The 16,117-nt window shown below is 37.8% G+C and overlaps 1 protein-coding gene across 1 annotated transcript in view; it reads right to left on the bottom strand.

The window, feature by feature from the left end:
• The window catches only part of LOC106080427 (dynein axonemal heavy chain 10), a 239,264-nt gene that overhangs the window by 205,261 nt on the left and 17,886 nt on the right, over positions 1-16,117 (bottom strand). Inside the window, 3 exon segments of the mRNA XM_059362518.1 lie at positions 1,788-1,894; positions 7,581-7,704; positions 15,867-15,952. Coding sequence (XP_059218501.1) covers positions 1,788-1,894; positions 7,581-7,704; positions 15,867-15,952 — 317 coding nt within the window.

Here is a 16,117-nt window from a genome sequence, read left to right as displayed (position 1 = left end):
AAATTAATTGAAATATTACACAATGACTTCTACAATGTTCGGCATTCATTTATGGTCCGAATCGGACTATAACTTGATATAGTTCCAATAGCATAACAGTTCTTACCCAATATTCTTTGTTTGATTAAAGAGAGATACGGCGCATAGAACTCGACAAATGCGATCCATGGTGGAGGGCTCGGCCGAACTTAGCACGCTCTTACTTGTTTTCTGATGGTCTCGCCAGGATTCGAACCCAGGCGTTCAACATCATAGGTGGACATACTAACCGCACTATGGTGGTTCCGTTATTGCAATGGCTGGTACTGCTCCCTTTTTGCGAAAATTTTTCGTGATTATCGTTGTGTGTTTTCAACTGTGAGAAACAAACATAGTACCAGCCATAAATTTGATTTGAATTTATGTAGTGGCAACCACATGGAAAACCTAAACCAAAATAGCTATATCGTCCTTCATTTATAAAGCGTTCGTCATTAAATAAAGTGTCTCCAATGAGACATGCCGAATGATAACTGCAACGAATCAAATGAAAAAAAAAAAAACAGTCGAGAAAAGTAAAATCACAGCAAAAGCATTGCGTTGGGAATTAACACATTATCGCCACTAAACAGCCGCCCTAAGACAACCGATGACTGATACTGAGACAAGTGTATTAGTGTTAGTGTGGTTCGTCAGTGGACCTAGTTGCAACATCTGTGTCCATTTTGCCGCTTATCGTGGAAAGTTTTAAAATATTTATTTTTGTTTTCCCAATGCTTGAATGGCCTTATTGAACAGGGCCAAAATTTTGCCCCAAGTAGAAAAATGAAATGCCCTCGAGGCAATTTGATAGATGGTTAATAATGCTCGTGCCATTGCCAACGCTTCCACTAGGGGCAGGGGGGGGTGAAAGAATTAATTACAATGTTTCTTCACTTCATTACAGTGTTGATGTGGAACTATGCCCTGCTCTGTGATGTGATCAGCTCAACCAAAGACTCCCTCTGCTCAGCCAAAGACTACCCAACGAAGGTATTGAAGCAGAACCCTTTTCGGTTGCCTTCTGCATGGAAGCGATGGGGGTATAAATTGATGATTTTGTGATTAATTGAAAATTGCCTCCCACAAAATTCCCATTAGGAACCATGGGCGGAGGGGAGGAACGGTTGGGAAGCATTAGCAATATTTAAAATTAAAAAGGCAGTTGGAAAATATGTTAATGGAAAATCAATCCGGGCGTGTCGGAAGTGGCTGTTGACAAGCAATGTTGCTTTTGTGGCCAATGCTCTTCTGGCTTGCTGTGGAATACAGCATTCAAATGTTAAATATTTGCTTTAAAGTTGGCGATTTAAAGGATTTAGGTATTTTAATTAAATATCTGTGGGAGCAATGTTTATTTTAATTAAAAAAAATTGGTATAGGAAAATGCTTTTGAATGATTTGAACATTTTTCTGTAGATTTCAAATGAGTTTAAATTTAAAGTGGATGTTGGATGTGGAAAGTTGAATAAAACCTTTGGAATATTTTGACTCTGCAAATTAGCAAGACTCTATAAAGAATAAGGAAGGTATAGTATTATCAATCGACAGGCATGAGGTTCGAATGACTGGAGTCTGCGGAGTTAAAAATCTTTCCTTAGTGTTTTCTATTTCTTACTAGGCGCGCTGCTCCGCATTAAATGCCGGCTTACAGTGGATTATCATATGATCGTCAACATGATCACCAAACATCCAAATTCTAAACAGCTAAAACAAAAATGTCTATATGGCCATCACTTACAATGTCTCTACGTTTAGTATGCACTTACCATCTCAACATCCTGCCCCATGGATCGTATCAATTCACCACGGACTGTGCCAAATGCAAAGCTTTGGGGCATTTCGGCAAAGCATTCACTGATGTCGGAGTAATATGCTAGAAAATAAAAATAAAATAGATTACAAACAAATAATGACAGCAAAGTGGAATACTGGGTTCAGCGGGTTCTATTGAACCCAAAAACACCCGTACTATATGTAGAAATAGTTGCCATTTGGACTGATCACATGATTAACTGTCTTGGGCCCATCAAATGCGCATGATAAGGTGAGTTATTTGCGCCTTTAAATCAACCAATGGCTAAGATCAGCGTCTGTTGCCAGGTTAGGGGCGGCTGAAGGCGAGCGTCGAATATTGGAGCAAGCGGCTCGCGATAACGAGGGATGCATGTGTGATCCCACAAAACCCATGCGGTTGGGCCACTGGGCCAGTAACCCGCCCCCGGAAAACTCTGAGAACTACTATGAGAAACAAAGGACCAACACAAACGAAAAAAAGGACCATGATTGGCGGATCTGCACCCGGAATGTCCGCACTCTCTATAGAGAAGGTGCAGTATTCGTGCTGGCGGATGTATTTGAGAAGTACAATGAAGATATTACCGTTTTACAGGAAGTGTGATGGAACGGGAATGGCGTCACAACAACACCAAACGGTGACGAACCATACTATAGTTGCCATAACACGAGGCATGCATTTGGCAGTGGGTTTGTGGTTAGTCAGAGACTGAAACACTTTATTCCGGTGAATGAGAGGCTAGCCACAATCCGAATAAAAGCCAAATTTTTAAACATCAGTCTTATTTGTGCCCATGCGCCTTTGGAAGACAAGGACGAGCAGACCAAGAATATCTTCTACGAGCATCTAAAGGGAGAATATGACCGCTGCCCCGCCCTTGATATTAAAATCGTTCTGGGATATTTTAATGCAAAAATAGGGAAGGAACCATTTTTGGTCCAACAGTCGGAAAGTTTAGCCTCCACGAGATAACGTCCAGTAATGGGTTGAGGCTAATAGATTTCGCCGTGGCAAAAAACATGGTAGTTAGTAGCACCAGATTTCAATATAAAAATATTCACAAGAACCAAATTGATCACGTTGTGATAGGCATTCATCCAGTATCTTAGATGTACGATAGACCCGTGGAGCGAATACAGATTCGGATCATTACCTTGCTGCAGCAAAGGTTCGCACCCGTTTGAGCATGGCGAGGAAAATACGATACGCCACGGAAGCTGGACGTTGAAAAGATGCAAACACAACAAATGGCAACGGCATACTCCACTCGACTGACCCAACTGCCACTTCATGGAAAACGCCTCAAAATCCGTACTTGGGTACCGGTAGCCTTCTCCAAGAAACCCATTGTATGACCAAGTGTGTCGAGATGCTACTGAAGCCTAGAATGTGACATACAGAGCAACACTGCAATCTGTAGCAACGCGCCAGATGAAGGAGAGGTATCGGGAGAAAAGGGGAGAGGAGAAACGTCTATTCCGCAGAAAGAAAAAGGAAATCGAAAGACGTTAGTGTGAGGCAAATTGAGATGTATAGGAGTCAGAATGGTGTTCGGAAATTCTACCAAAGAATTAAACATCTGGTGCAGGCAGAGTCCTCCTGCAGAGACAAAGTAGGAAATCTGATAACTGACCACATATCGTACTGAGGATATGGAAAGAACATTTTACCCAACTTTTGATGTCCGACGATGGCGGCGAAGAGGATACCGCAGAACCAATCCCTGATGATGGTATAGAATGTATACTCTCTAGTCAGAATGGGGTCCAAGTAGCAGTGACCAGACTGAATAACAACAAGGCAGCAGGGACCGACGGGTTACCCGTTGAACTATTTAAAACCGGAGGCTACACGCTGATAAGGCGTATGCATCAGCTTGTCTGCGCAATCTGGCTGAAAGAACACTTAACCGATGGTTGAATGCTCAGCATACCTTGTCCCGTACACAAGAAAGAGAGAAAGAGACAAGACGGAATATACCAACTACAGAGGAATAAGTCTCCTCCTTATCGCATACAAGATACTCTCGAGCGTGAAAGATTAAAACCTAAAGTCAATGAGATAATTGGGCCCTCTCAATGTGGTTTTAGACCTGGTAAATCCACCCTGGACCAGATATTCACACTGCGCCCAATTCTGGAAATGACCCAAGAAAGACAAATCAACACCTACCCTTTCTTTGTTGACCACGAAGTCGCCTTCGATACTCCTTTACGTTCAAAGGTATTTCATGGCATGTCTGAGTTTTGTTATCCCTGCAAAATAATAAGACTGCAGGATGACACTTGCTGATATGCGTTCCTCAGTAAGATTAGGAAAGAATGTCTCCGAACCATTCAATACCAAACGAGGTTTCAGACAAGGAGACAGCCTATAGTGTGATCTCTTTAATATCCTGCTGGAGAAGATTATACGAGATGCAGATGTGAATAGATATGGCAAACTAATCACAAGAGAGCACATGCAACTCGCCTATGCCGACGACATCGACATCATAAGTAGGTCACCGGAATCAATAACTGCAGCCTTTGAAAGAATCGAAAGAGAGTCAGTGAAAATGGGTCTGGCAGTTAATGGAGATAAGACGAAATGGATGGTTTCAACTCCCAAAAATCCTTGCACAACCGAGTAGATAAAGAAAATGGAGAAAGTTGGGAACCACAACTTTAAAACAGTAAGTAACTTTATCTACCTCGGCACTGCCATAACAGAAACGAATGACACCAGTTTTGGCAAACAGATGGTACTTTGGACTAAGTAAGCAGTTTAGAAACAATGCCACCTCTCGACAAACCAAGATTACACTATAGAAGACACTGATACTACCAGTGCTGTTATATGGTTCTGAAGCATGGGTACTTGTGAAAGCAGATGATGAAGTGCTTGGAGTATTTGAGAGAAAGATTCTTCGTAAAATATATGGACCAGTTTGCGTTATTGGAGAATATAGGCGACGTATGAACCACGAGCTGTATGACGACAATAACAAAGTTACACGCATGAAAATACAACGGCTGCGTTGGCTAAGTCATGTTGTCAGAATGGATGAAGAAGCTCCAGCAAGGAAGTCTTTTGAAGGCAAACACGGTGGTTCACGCAAACCGGGAAGACCAAAAGCCCGATGGAAAGATCAAGTTGTGGGATACACCTCGAAACTTGGTGTCAGAGATTTTAGAATGAGCGCAGAAGATCGAGGCGCTTGGAACGCTATTCTACGTTCGGCTAGTGGAACAAATATTCTGTCATAGCCAATTAAAGTAAAGTAAGTATAGGGTCGGAAATGGATATTTCGATGTGTTGCAAACGGTATGACAAAATGAATATACCCCCATACCTAGGTGGTGGGTATAATGTACCCCCATACTTCGGTGGTGGGTATAAAGATACATTTCAAGCTTTTGACAATGTGGCGTATGATGAACAGACAAAAACGTGTAAAATACTCATACGCAGTGTTGTACCATTACACTCATAATACAAAAACAAACACATAAAAATCGAACACAACCGGGGTTATTGTTGGGAAAAAAGGATTTCTGACAAGTAAAAAGGTGTTAAGTTCGGTCTGGCCGAACTTTGGATACCCACCACCTCGGGTATACATGTACACTACCTTTCGTCAAAATCCGGTGAAAAATTCATACCTTATGCCCCATAGCAGATATATCGAAATATGTTCCGATTTGGAACAAATACTACGAAGTACAAGTTATTGTTCAATTGTATATAACAAAATCTTGATATTTTTAGTTGCTATATCTGAAAATAAACCGATATGAGCCATATACGACACGGATGTCGAGAAGCCTTACATAAGTCACTGTGTCAAATTTCAGTGAAATCGGATTATAAATGCGCCTTCTATGTGGCCAAGATTTTAAATCGAGATATCGGCCTATATGGCAGCTTTATCCAAATCTGGACCGTTTTCGTCCAAGTTGTAGAAAAATACCTAACACAACTCAAATTTGGACCGATCTAAGACAAATTGAAGAAGAATGTCTAAGGGCCCAACACAACTCACTGTCCCAAATTTTTATGTGGCAAAAATTTTAAATCGAGAGATCGGTCTATATGACAGCTATATTCAAATCTGAACCGATCTGGGCCAAGTTGAAGAAGCATGTTGAGTAGCCTAATACAACTCACTGTCCTAAATTTCAACGACATCGGTCAATAAATGCGCTTTTTATGGCCCCAAAACCTAAAACCGAGAGATCGGTCTATATGGCAGTTATATCGAAATCTGGACCGATCTGTGCCATATTGCAGAATTATGTCAAGGGGCTTAACTTAACTCACTGTCATAAATTTCGTCGACATGGGTCAATAAATGCGCCTTTTATGGGGCCAAAGACTTAAATCGAGTGATCGGTCTATATGACTATATGACGGACGGACATGGCTAGATCGTCGTAGATATTTACGCTGATCGAGAATATATATTCTTTATGGGGTCGGAAATAGATATTTCGATATGTTGCAAACGGAATGACAAAATGAATATATCCCCATACTTCGGTGGTGGGTATAAAAATACTTTTCATGCCTTTGACAATGTGGCGTATGATCAACCGACAAAAGCGTGAAAAATACTCATACGCAGAGTTGTACCATTACACTAATAAATTTATAATACAAAAACAAACACAACTGGGGTTGTAGTTGGGAAAAAAGGATTTCTAAAAATGGGTCACAATAAGAGATTTTTCTTGAAGAAAGGGTCACAAACAATTTAAGCTCTTTCCATAATTTTCAAAAACACTGTGTCTCGGATATGGGAGCACTGCTGATAAAAGCTGAATTTTGTTTGTTCTCTAATGGTATTCCAAAAACATGAAACTGGTAAAAAAATTTAGGGTCCAATAACCTGGGGAACGCTTCACCCACGAAACCCCCAAATGGACATGTAACACTATCTGGACAATATCAGTGAATGGTATTTAGAGTAGATTGTGATTTATATACAAAAATTGGCTCCTGATTTCGACTGACCGATTCACTCTACCCAAATGGACATGTTAACTGATCGGACCAGTTTGATACTCCAATTAGAGGTCGTTCGGAGTAGAGTTTGAGTGTAATGTCAAGCACACCGGCCCAGAAAGTTTTTTTTTATTAATTGAATTGGTAACTACATATCAAAATTTATTCTTATTTTGTAGAACTAACATTTTTGTCAAAAAATTTTCGTACAAAAGAAAGTAAATCCAAATTTTCAGAACAATATGGTAAAACTCAATTTTGACAAAATTTGCTAGGACTTATTCTGATATAAGCAATAATAAAGGGTGGAAATTGTGATTGCCAGTGATTGTGATTGCCAAAATTGGCAATCACAATTTTCATCCTCAGGGCAAGACGTCCAAAAAGAGAAACACCACTATGCTAAGATGGAAGGCATAAAATCATGCCATCAAACCGAACTTCACGATGAAGACCATTGTAAGCAATATCTGTTACTGCAACTATTTTTAATTTGCTATAAACGTGACAAGTTATAATTATGACATCAATAGTCTGGTGTGAAAAATGAGACGTTTAAAATCACGTTCAAGAAATGGTTCTGAAAGAAATGCAAACAGTTTTTCGTTTTTCCCATATGCCCCTCTGAAATCCTGTATGTCTGCTTGATTGTAATATTTAAATTATGATTAAAAGCAATAATTGAGAGAAACATAACTGTCCGTAACTCATAACCCCCGTTACATGTAATTCTACCCATATATGCTGTGCATCAATCATATCCGCCATCTATACTTACGTATTCCGTTAACTTCTTTGCGTATCATATACACGTATTTGATATTGTTGTCGAAATGCGAACAGCTCAACTCCCCGAAGTGGCAGTGTAATATTGGAGTTTTCACAAACGTTGCAATGATTTTCTGTAACGAAACAAAATCGGAGTCGGAATCGAATTCGCAATAAAAGAAAACAAAAAAAAGTACAAAAACAAACAGGCAAGCACAAATAAATATTTTATACACTTTCATTATAAGGAGAAGTGCCTAAGAATTACTTTGTATTCGTTCGTGGGGTAAATCGGAAGCAAAGTGCGTTTGTGTGTGTGTGTGTGTGTGTGTGTATTAATATGTGCATCTCAATTCCCGTAAATCATACGAATACAATATGAGCTCGTTCTCATGTTTGTGTTGTATTTCACATATCGCAATTGGATCTCCCAAAAGAGGGAATGAGCAAGAGCGTCCAACAATATGTGTTTTTATGTGTAAGTGTTTTTTCTTTTATATCAATACACTTACAATTTTTACAAATATGCATGAGAAATGAGTGTTTGAGGATTTGTCGATTTAGAATATTCATTGCAATCATTTTTTACACACCTTTGAGATTTAAATGATTATCTGCCAAAGTAGGTGCAGAAGTGAGAATACAACATTGGCATTGATGACTGTGGGTGTTTGAGAGTATAGCACATGATTTGCATTGGCTTTGTTTAAGTGAGATTACACAGAAAAAAATCAAAATCGGTTTCAATCACGAAATTAATTGATCCAATTATTCATAAAATGAAACTGTTTCAATCACGACATGTGTATTGGGTAAAGAAACTATTTCAATCACGAAAATGGTTATATCAATTGACGTTTTCAAAGCAGTAATTGAACAAATTTTGAAAAACAAACAGTAAGAAAGGGCAAAAGTCGGCTGTGCCGACTTTATAATACCCTACACCTACCCTATAAACACAAAGTGGGAGCATATCTATTTCTGAACCAATTTTGATGGACTGGATGTTTTCAGATACATATATGGCAGCTATACCTAAATCTGAACCTATTTCCACCGAACTTTATTCATATTGTGTTGCCCAAAAAGTAATTGCGGATTTTTTAAAAGAAACTAAATGCATTTTTAATAAAACTTAGAATGAACTTTAATCAAATATACTTTTTTACACTTTTTTTCTAAAGCAAGCTAAAAGTAACAGCTGATAACTAACAGAAGAAAGAATGCAATTACAGAGTCACAAGCTGTGAAAAAATTTGTCAACGCCGACTATATGAAAAATCTGCAATTACTTTTTGGGCAACCCAGTATTAGGGCAATCGCTGAGGAAAGCGTTGTACAAAATTTTGGGAACATTGGTCAATAAATGCGCTTGCAGTGGCTGTACGAGTGAAAATCGGGCGGTATGAGAGCTATATATAAATCAGGACCGATTTCTATGAAATTCACCAGTAATGTCGAGAGTCAAGAAAATCCATCTTAACAAATTTTAAGAGAATCGGTTTACCTGCCATCGGTTTACCCTGCACCACAGTAGGGATGCAGGATATAAAAATTGCATATTCATTTAAAAAAAAAAATGATTTTTGAAATTGTCAATTAATTTTTTAATTGGATCAATTGAATAAATGATTGAAATATTTGAAATTTTCCACTTATTTTTTATACCCACCACCGCAGGATGGGGGTATATTCATTTTGTCATTCTGTTTGCAACACATCGAAATATCCATTTCCGACCCTATAAATTATATATATTCTTGATCAGCGTAAAAATCTAAGACGATCTAGACATGTCCGTCTGTCTGTTGAAATCACGCTACAGTTTTCAAAAATAGAGATTTTGAGCTGAAACTTTGCACAGATTCTTCTTTTGTCCATTAGCAGGTAAAATACGAAGATGGGCTATATCGGACTATATCTTGATATAGCCCCCATATAGACCGACCCGCCGATTAAGGGTCTTAGGCCTATAAAAGCTACATTTATTATCTGATTTTTCTGAAATTTGGGACAGTAAGTCATGTTAGGCCCTTCGACATCCTTCGTCAATTTGGCTCAGATCGGTTTAGATTTGGATATAGCTGCCATATAGATCGATCTCTCGATTAAAGGTTTTGGGCCCATAAAAGGCGCATTTATTGTCCGATGTGGCCGAAATTGGGGACAGTGAGTTGTGTTAGGCCCTTCGACATCCTTTTTAAATTTGACCCAGATAGGTCCAGATCTGCCATATAGGCCGATATCACGATTTTTAGTCTTGGTCACATAAAAGTCGCATTTATAATCCGATTTCACTGAAGTTTTACACAGTGACTTATGCTAAGCATTTCGACATCCTACTATGCGGATGTCGAATGGTTCAAACCGGTTTATTTTTAGATATAGCCACTTAAAAGACCAAAAGTCGCATTTATAATCCGATTTCACTGAAGTTTTACACAGTGACTTATGCTAAGCATTTCGACATAATACTATACGGATGTCGAATGGTTCAAACCGCTTTATTTTTAGATATAGCCACTTAAAAGACTAATATTTTGTTATACACAATTGAACAATGACTTGTACTTATAAGTATATGGTCCAAATCGGAACATATTTCGATATAGCTGCTATGGGGCATAAGGTATGCATTTTTCACCGGTTATTGACGAAAGGTGGTTTACATATATACCCAAGGTAGTGGGTATACAAAGTTCGAGCCGGCCGAACTTAACGCATTTTTACTTCTTTAATCATAATATTCTGAAAAAATGATTGCAATTTTTTATTGATTTTTTAATTGCTGCAATTAAAAAGTGATTGAATTTTTTTGAAAATTCCTTTTAATTGCTATACTTTATACACAAAATGTGATCTGGAACATGAACTTGAGGTGCGTTGTTTGAGGTGCCCCTCTGTATAAAATAAAAACTCCTCAGCGAAGGTACTCCAAAAAATGTCGGTGCTCTGTATATTTTTTGTTGTTGTCGTAGCAGTGTATTGTGCACTGAGGGTTAATCGGGTACTGAAAAATGTCTTACATAGTATTGCTATAAAAAATTAAAAATTGTTTGCGATTTTTTTCTGTGTACAGTGAGTTTTGTGGGCATATATATATGTGGTATAATTTTCTACCTTTGTTTGTTTACAACGTCACAGCCATGTTCATAACACGGTATCATAATGAATTGATTAGGGGTTTATGTCTCTTTCGCTTCGAGAGAAGTATGTAACGCTTCAGAAACAAATAAATATTCATATACATAAGCCAGTATATATGAAAGTGTAGAAATGTGTTTTTTTTTATTGAATATTTCAATACATTTAAAAAGCGTTGCAACAAGAGTGAAATACAGTGTGGAAAAATAATCTCTAGATTATTAATTATTAATTTCTTCAAACTTATCTTCTAATCTGTTAGCATGAAGCAACATCTAAATCTAAAGCGAATTCTATGGAATTTAACGTCAAGAATCTTAGGAGAATATTTCAATACCGATTAAATTGAGGAAACGGACGTTAATATATGTAAATCTTAATCGAAGTTCGCCAGTTTCAAAACACATGTCTGTGCCAAATTTTAAAATGGTGGGATGAAAATTGTTATCTGTTGTGGAATTCTGTAAACTGTTTTAACGAAAATCGTTTCGTTAAGAAGCGATAAAAATCAATCAATGTAATTTTCGTAATATGAAAACAATATGCCCCCAAGAGGTTTATACGAATAAATTGGTATTGGTTTCCTTAATAATTGTGTACATATTTAATTTTTTGATGTTTTTAAATTTAAATAAGAACTTCGGGTTATTAGAAGAATTATTTATTATTGTTGCCGATTCCTTTTGGTGCTTTTCGTTTTTTTTTGGGTAGAGTTGCCAAAGAGAAAAAGAAACAGATAACGATATCTGTTAACCGGGAATTAGAGAATAACCTAACCGTTTGTGCAAACTATTTTTTATCGACAAATTTTTTCAAATGTTACAGAGTGGGAGCTAATCGAAGAAAAATTCGAATAGGGATATCTCAGTAATTCTTTTTGAACTTTGCACACGGCATGGTCCTTTAAAAACTAAAAATACATTTTGCATGTTTTTTTTTATGAAAATCCCCAAAATACCCTTTTCGGGAAAATATGCTTTCAAAATCAGAATTTTTTAATCAATTTGCTGCGGAGGCTAAAAATATTGTTAGATGTTAAAAAATTTGTAGCATGGGCTTAGGTGATATATGACGAAAAAAGAAAGAATGGCCGAATGTGGAATCTGGATTTTTTGAAGTACATATAGCACCCGTCTAAATTGACCTATCTTGTTCAAATTTCACTTAAAATGAATCTATATTATGCCCTCTTCACAAAAAAAAAGAAAAAAGTTTGACGTTTAAGCAATATTTTTCAATAAAGATTAATCAATGAAAATACTTTTTTGACCAAAAAATGCAAAGTCTTTGCAAATTTTGTCACAAATCCAAATTATGCATTAAAATTAAAATCGAACCATAAATGCTTTCGTAAATTGTAAGACAGAAGCAGGTCCCGGTCTAAATTGCAAAAAAAAAAATTAAAAATTGAATATCCCCGAAACCAGTGGATATGTTGTAGACTTCAAGCTGACTTCTTTGTTGGGATTTCTGAGCAATCGGAAATCAGAGCAGAAACGAAGATTTTGCAGCCCTAACAAATTTTCGAAATAGCAATGGGGCCTGCCGAAAGGCTCTCGAAAAACCTAGAGCGTTGAAATTGAACCATTGAACCATTGAACCAATATCAAAGAAATATCTTTACTTGTTTTTGCAGGGCATATTTTTTACTGTTTTTTTTTTTTTTGATTTTATCCCACTGTGACGTCCGTCTTTTTAGACAAACAAACAATATTGATTAAGAACTGTTATGCTATTGGACCTATATAAAGTTATAGTCCGATTCAGGCCATAAATGAACATTGTAGAAGTCATTGTGTTATATTTCAGTCCATTCGGATAATGGAGCAAATCGGGAGATAGGTTTATATGGAAGCTGTATCAAGCTATTGATCGATTCAGCCAAGTTTAGACACGTATGTTGAACGTCATGAGAGAAGTTGTTGTACAAAATTTCACGCAAATCGGATAATAATTGCGACCTCAAGAAGTCAAGATCTCAAATCGGCTTATATGGCAGCTATATCAGGTTTTGGACTAACTAAAACCAAATTTGACATGGTTGTTGGAAGTCATAACAAACCACTTCTTGCAAAGTTTCAGTCAAATCGGGTGAAAATTGCGCTCTGTAGAGGGTGAAGAAGTCAAGACTCAAGATCGGTTTATATGGCAGCTATATCAGGTTATGTACCGATTTGCGCCATACTTAGCACAGTTATTGGAAGTCATAGCAAAACACCTCGTGCGAAATTTCAGTCAAATCGGATGAGAATTTCGCCCTCCAGCAACTCAAGATGTCGAGATCCAAGATCGATTTATATGGTAGCTGTACCAGGTTATGAACCGATTTGAATCATACTTAACACAGTTGTTGGAAGTGATACACAAACACGACATGTGAAAATTTCATTCTATTCGGATGTGAATTGCGCCCTGTAGAGGGTGAAGAAGTCAAGACCCAAGATCGATTTATATGGCAGCTATATCAAAACACGGACCGATTTAAACCATACTTAGCGCAGATGTTAAAAGTGATACAAAAACACTACGTGCAAAATTTCAGTCAAATCGGATAAGAATTGCGCCCTCTAGAGGCTCAGGAAATCAAGTCCCAAGATCGGCAGCTGTATCAAAATATGAACCCATTTAGTCCATTTACAATCCCAACCGCTTATTCCCATATAAGAAAATGATCCAATGGGCACAATAAGGGTATCAAATGAAAGGTATTGAAGACCAGAAAATGAATAAGGCATTAAAATTTGGGTCCAAGTACCCAGCGGGCTCCCCAACAACAAAACTACTCTAAACAGATATATTTGGCGTTCATTTCAATATGGGACTCAAACGGAAAGTATTAGGTAGTAGATTACAAATATGGCATAAAAAATTAGGTTCAAGTAATGGGAGGTCGCCCAACCATAATAATATACCCCCAAATGGGCATATTAGCCGACCAATGAATGAAAGGTAGTTGGGAGTAGATTACGAATGTGACATTAAAATTTGCGTTCAAGTCTTGGTGGTGCTTTTTCTCCTAAAGATACGTCAAATGGGTTATTTGACCCATTATGACAATATGGGACTCAAATGAAAGGTATTTGAGAGTAAAAAACAAATTTGATGTCCAGTTTTGAAGCCAAGTGTACGCCCCCCCAAACTGAACTTCAGTTTCGTTGGGAATAAAGCACGAATTTGATATCTTTTTTCCAGTGCAAAATGCCGGTGGCCGCCCCAGCCCCAAAACACCCTCCCATCGGTTAATATATACCGGCCATGTCAATATGGGGCTCAAATTAAATGGATATCATGTGCAGCATGACTTTGATATCCATATTTGAGTCGAAATGTCCGAGATGCCATCCCTCCCCTAAAGAGACCATTATCCACCAGGAACCGAGAAAGGTCAAATTGTCACACATCAATGTGCGCTTTTCTATTTAGGTTTAAACTGAATGATAAGGGACCTTTTCTATAGCCGAGTCCGAACGGCGTCTCGCAGTGCGACACCTGGGGAAAATTTTTTGAATGACCATACATGGCATTGTACCTCGCAAATGCCGCCAACATTAAGAGGGGATAAACACCGCTTTGTCCGATGTTCTCGCCAGGATTCGAACGCGTTCAGAGTCATAGGCTTCAATGGCACGAATTCGATATCCGCATTCAGGGCGAAGAGTCCCACCCTAAAAAGATATTAGAGAATTAAAGAAGGCGCAGCGAAGCGGGCCCGGTTCGGCTAGTTAAGATATAAATACGGTTATTGTAGTGGAGTTATAATAAAACAGGATAATTATTAGATCCTTGATCAATTTGGTACAGATCGGTCGGGATTGGGTTATAGGTGCCATATAGAACGATCTCTCGATTTAAAGTCTTGGCCCTATAAAAAGAGCATTTATTATCCGATATCGATGAAATTTGACACAGTGACTTATGTTAGGCTTTTATATTTGGATATAGCTGCCAAAAAAAAATTGTTCTACAAAATTGAACAGTTACTTATATTTATTATACCACTCAAAGTCGGTTTAATTTTCACCGGATTGCGACGAAAGGGTGAGCTTTCAAAGTTCGGCCCGGCCATACTTAATGCCTGTACCTGTACTGTAAGTATCAGCCGAATATCTTTATTCCATGACATAGTAACATATTTATAGGCTGACGGATGGACAAACATGTTCATATTTATGACACCGGAAAGAGAAATTTCAATGTCTTGCAAACAGAATGATGATTAATAAAACCATTAACTGATGGTGGTGGTTACATAATGCATATTTGTTTGCAAGTAAAATTCATACGTTTTGTAACAGCTTCAATGATACATGGAATTGGCATAAGAGTTTGCAAAGTGGTTTACCAAACCACCGTTTGTTTACAAATTGGTACAAAGTGCCCTACCAAGTTTTGAAGTTGAAGTTATTCGTGTATTTCGGCATTTGTTTCAGGTACTAAAGCCATTTGGAATCTTCGTGTAATGATTGGCTAATATATGCAACGATTACATAATTCCTAAAAACTCAAATGTAAATTTATAAAAATCCTTATGGCTCTTATTCAAGTATATCACTTTAAATTACATAAGAGCTCTTAGGAGTTTCGCAAGATAATGTGCACATTTATGCGGAATGCATGGCATACAGAAATAATGAACTTGTCGACTACATAAAACAAAATACACAACGAAAGAGAAACAGACATAACCACAGTAATTATTCTAAGGCCATGCTTATTTCCATTGAAATGACAATTCGGCTTGAATTTAATTTTTGTGGCCTAGCAAGTGACAGGGTCTCTCATTTGGATAATCTAACAATTTCTGTGTAAGGGCCAACAATTTAGACAAGGCAGGCAGATTGTTGGCTGGCTGGCTGGCGGTGGGGGAGCTAAATATCCAAACAATGCAAAGGCATCATAAAAACAAATCTTAGACCATTCAAATTTATTTTACTGTTATGTCTTTGTGCATATGAACAGCAAGTGAGCGAGTGAGTCAGCCAGTGAGCTAGGGAAGAGCATCAACAAGCGTCCTTTGAAGTGGCGGACAATGAAATGAGCCCAAATTACAAAATAAATATTTACATTAAGATTTCTATCAGCATTTGTGTGAAATAATTGGTTTCGGCTGCTGTATTCGGTTGTACAACAAGGAGACACGGTTAGAGCTTACCTTAACTTCCACATAGACCGGAACTGGTGTTTGAATTGTCTTGCGCTTCTTCTTGCGTCCTTTGCCTTTGCCACTTTTCTTGGAACCTAGAAGAGAAAGGTACATACGCACTCACACACACACACACACACATGCATAGATAGTATATAGACACTATGCACACACATACATATACAGTGGAAGATTGTGCCACAATGGCATTAAGCAGTGAATGAGGTTGCTGTGTAAGAAGTGAATGAGGCTTGCTGACT

The sequence above is a fragment of the Stomoxys calcitrans genome, chromosome 2, assembly GCF_963082655.1.
Source record: "Stomoxys calcitrans chromosome 2, idStoCalc2.1, whole genome shotgun sequence".
Classification (NCBI taxonomy): Eukaryota; Metazoa; Arthropoda; class Insecta; order Diptera; family Muscidae; genus Stomoxys; species Stomoxys calcitrans.
This window is presented reverse-complemented; position numbering and strand designations above follow the sequence as displayed.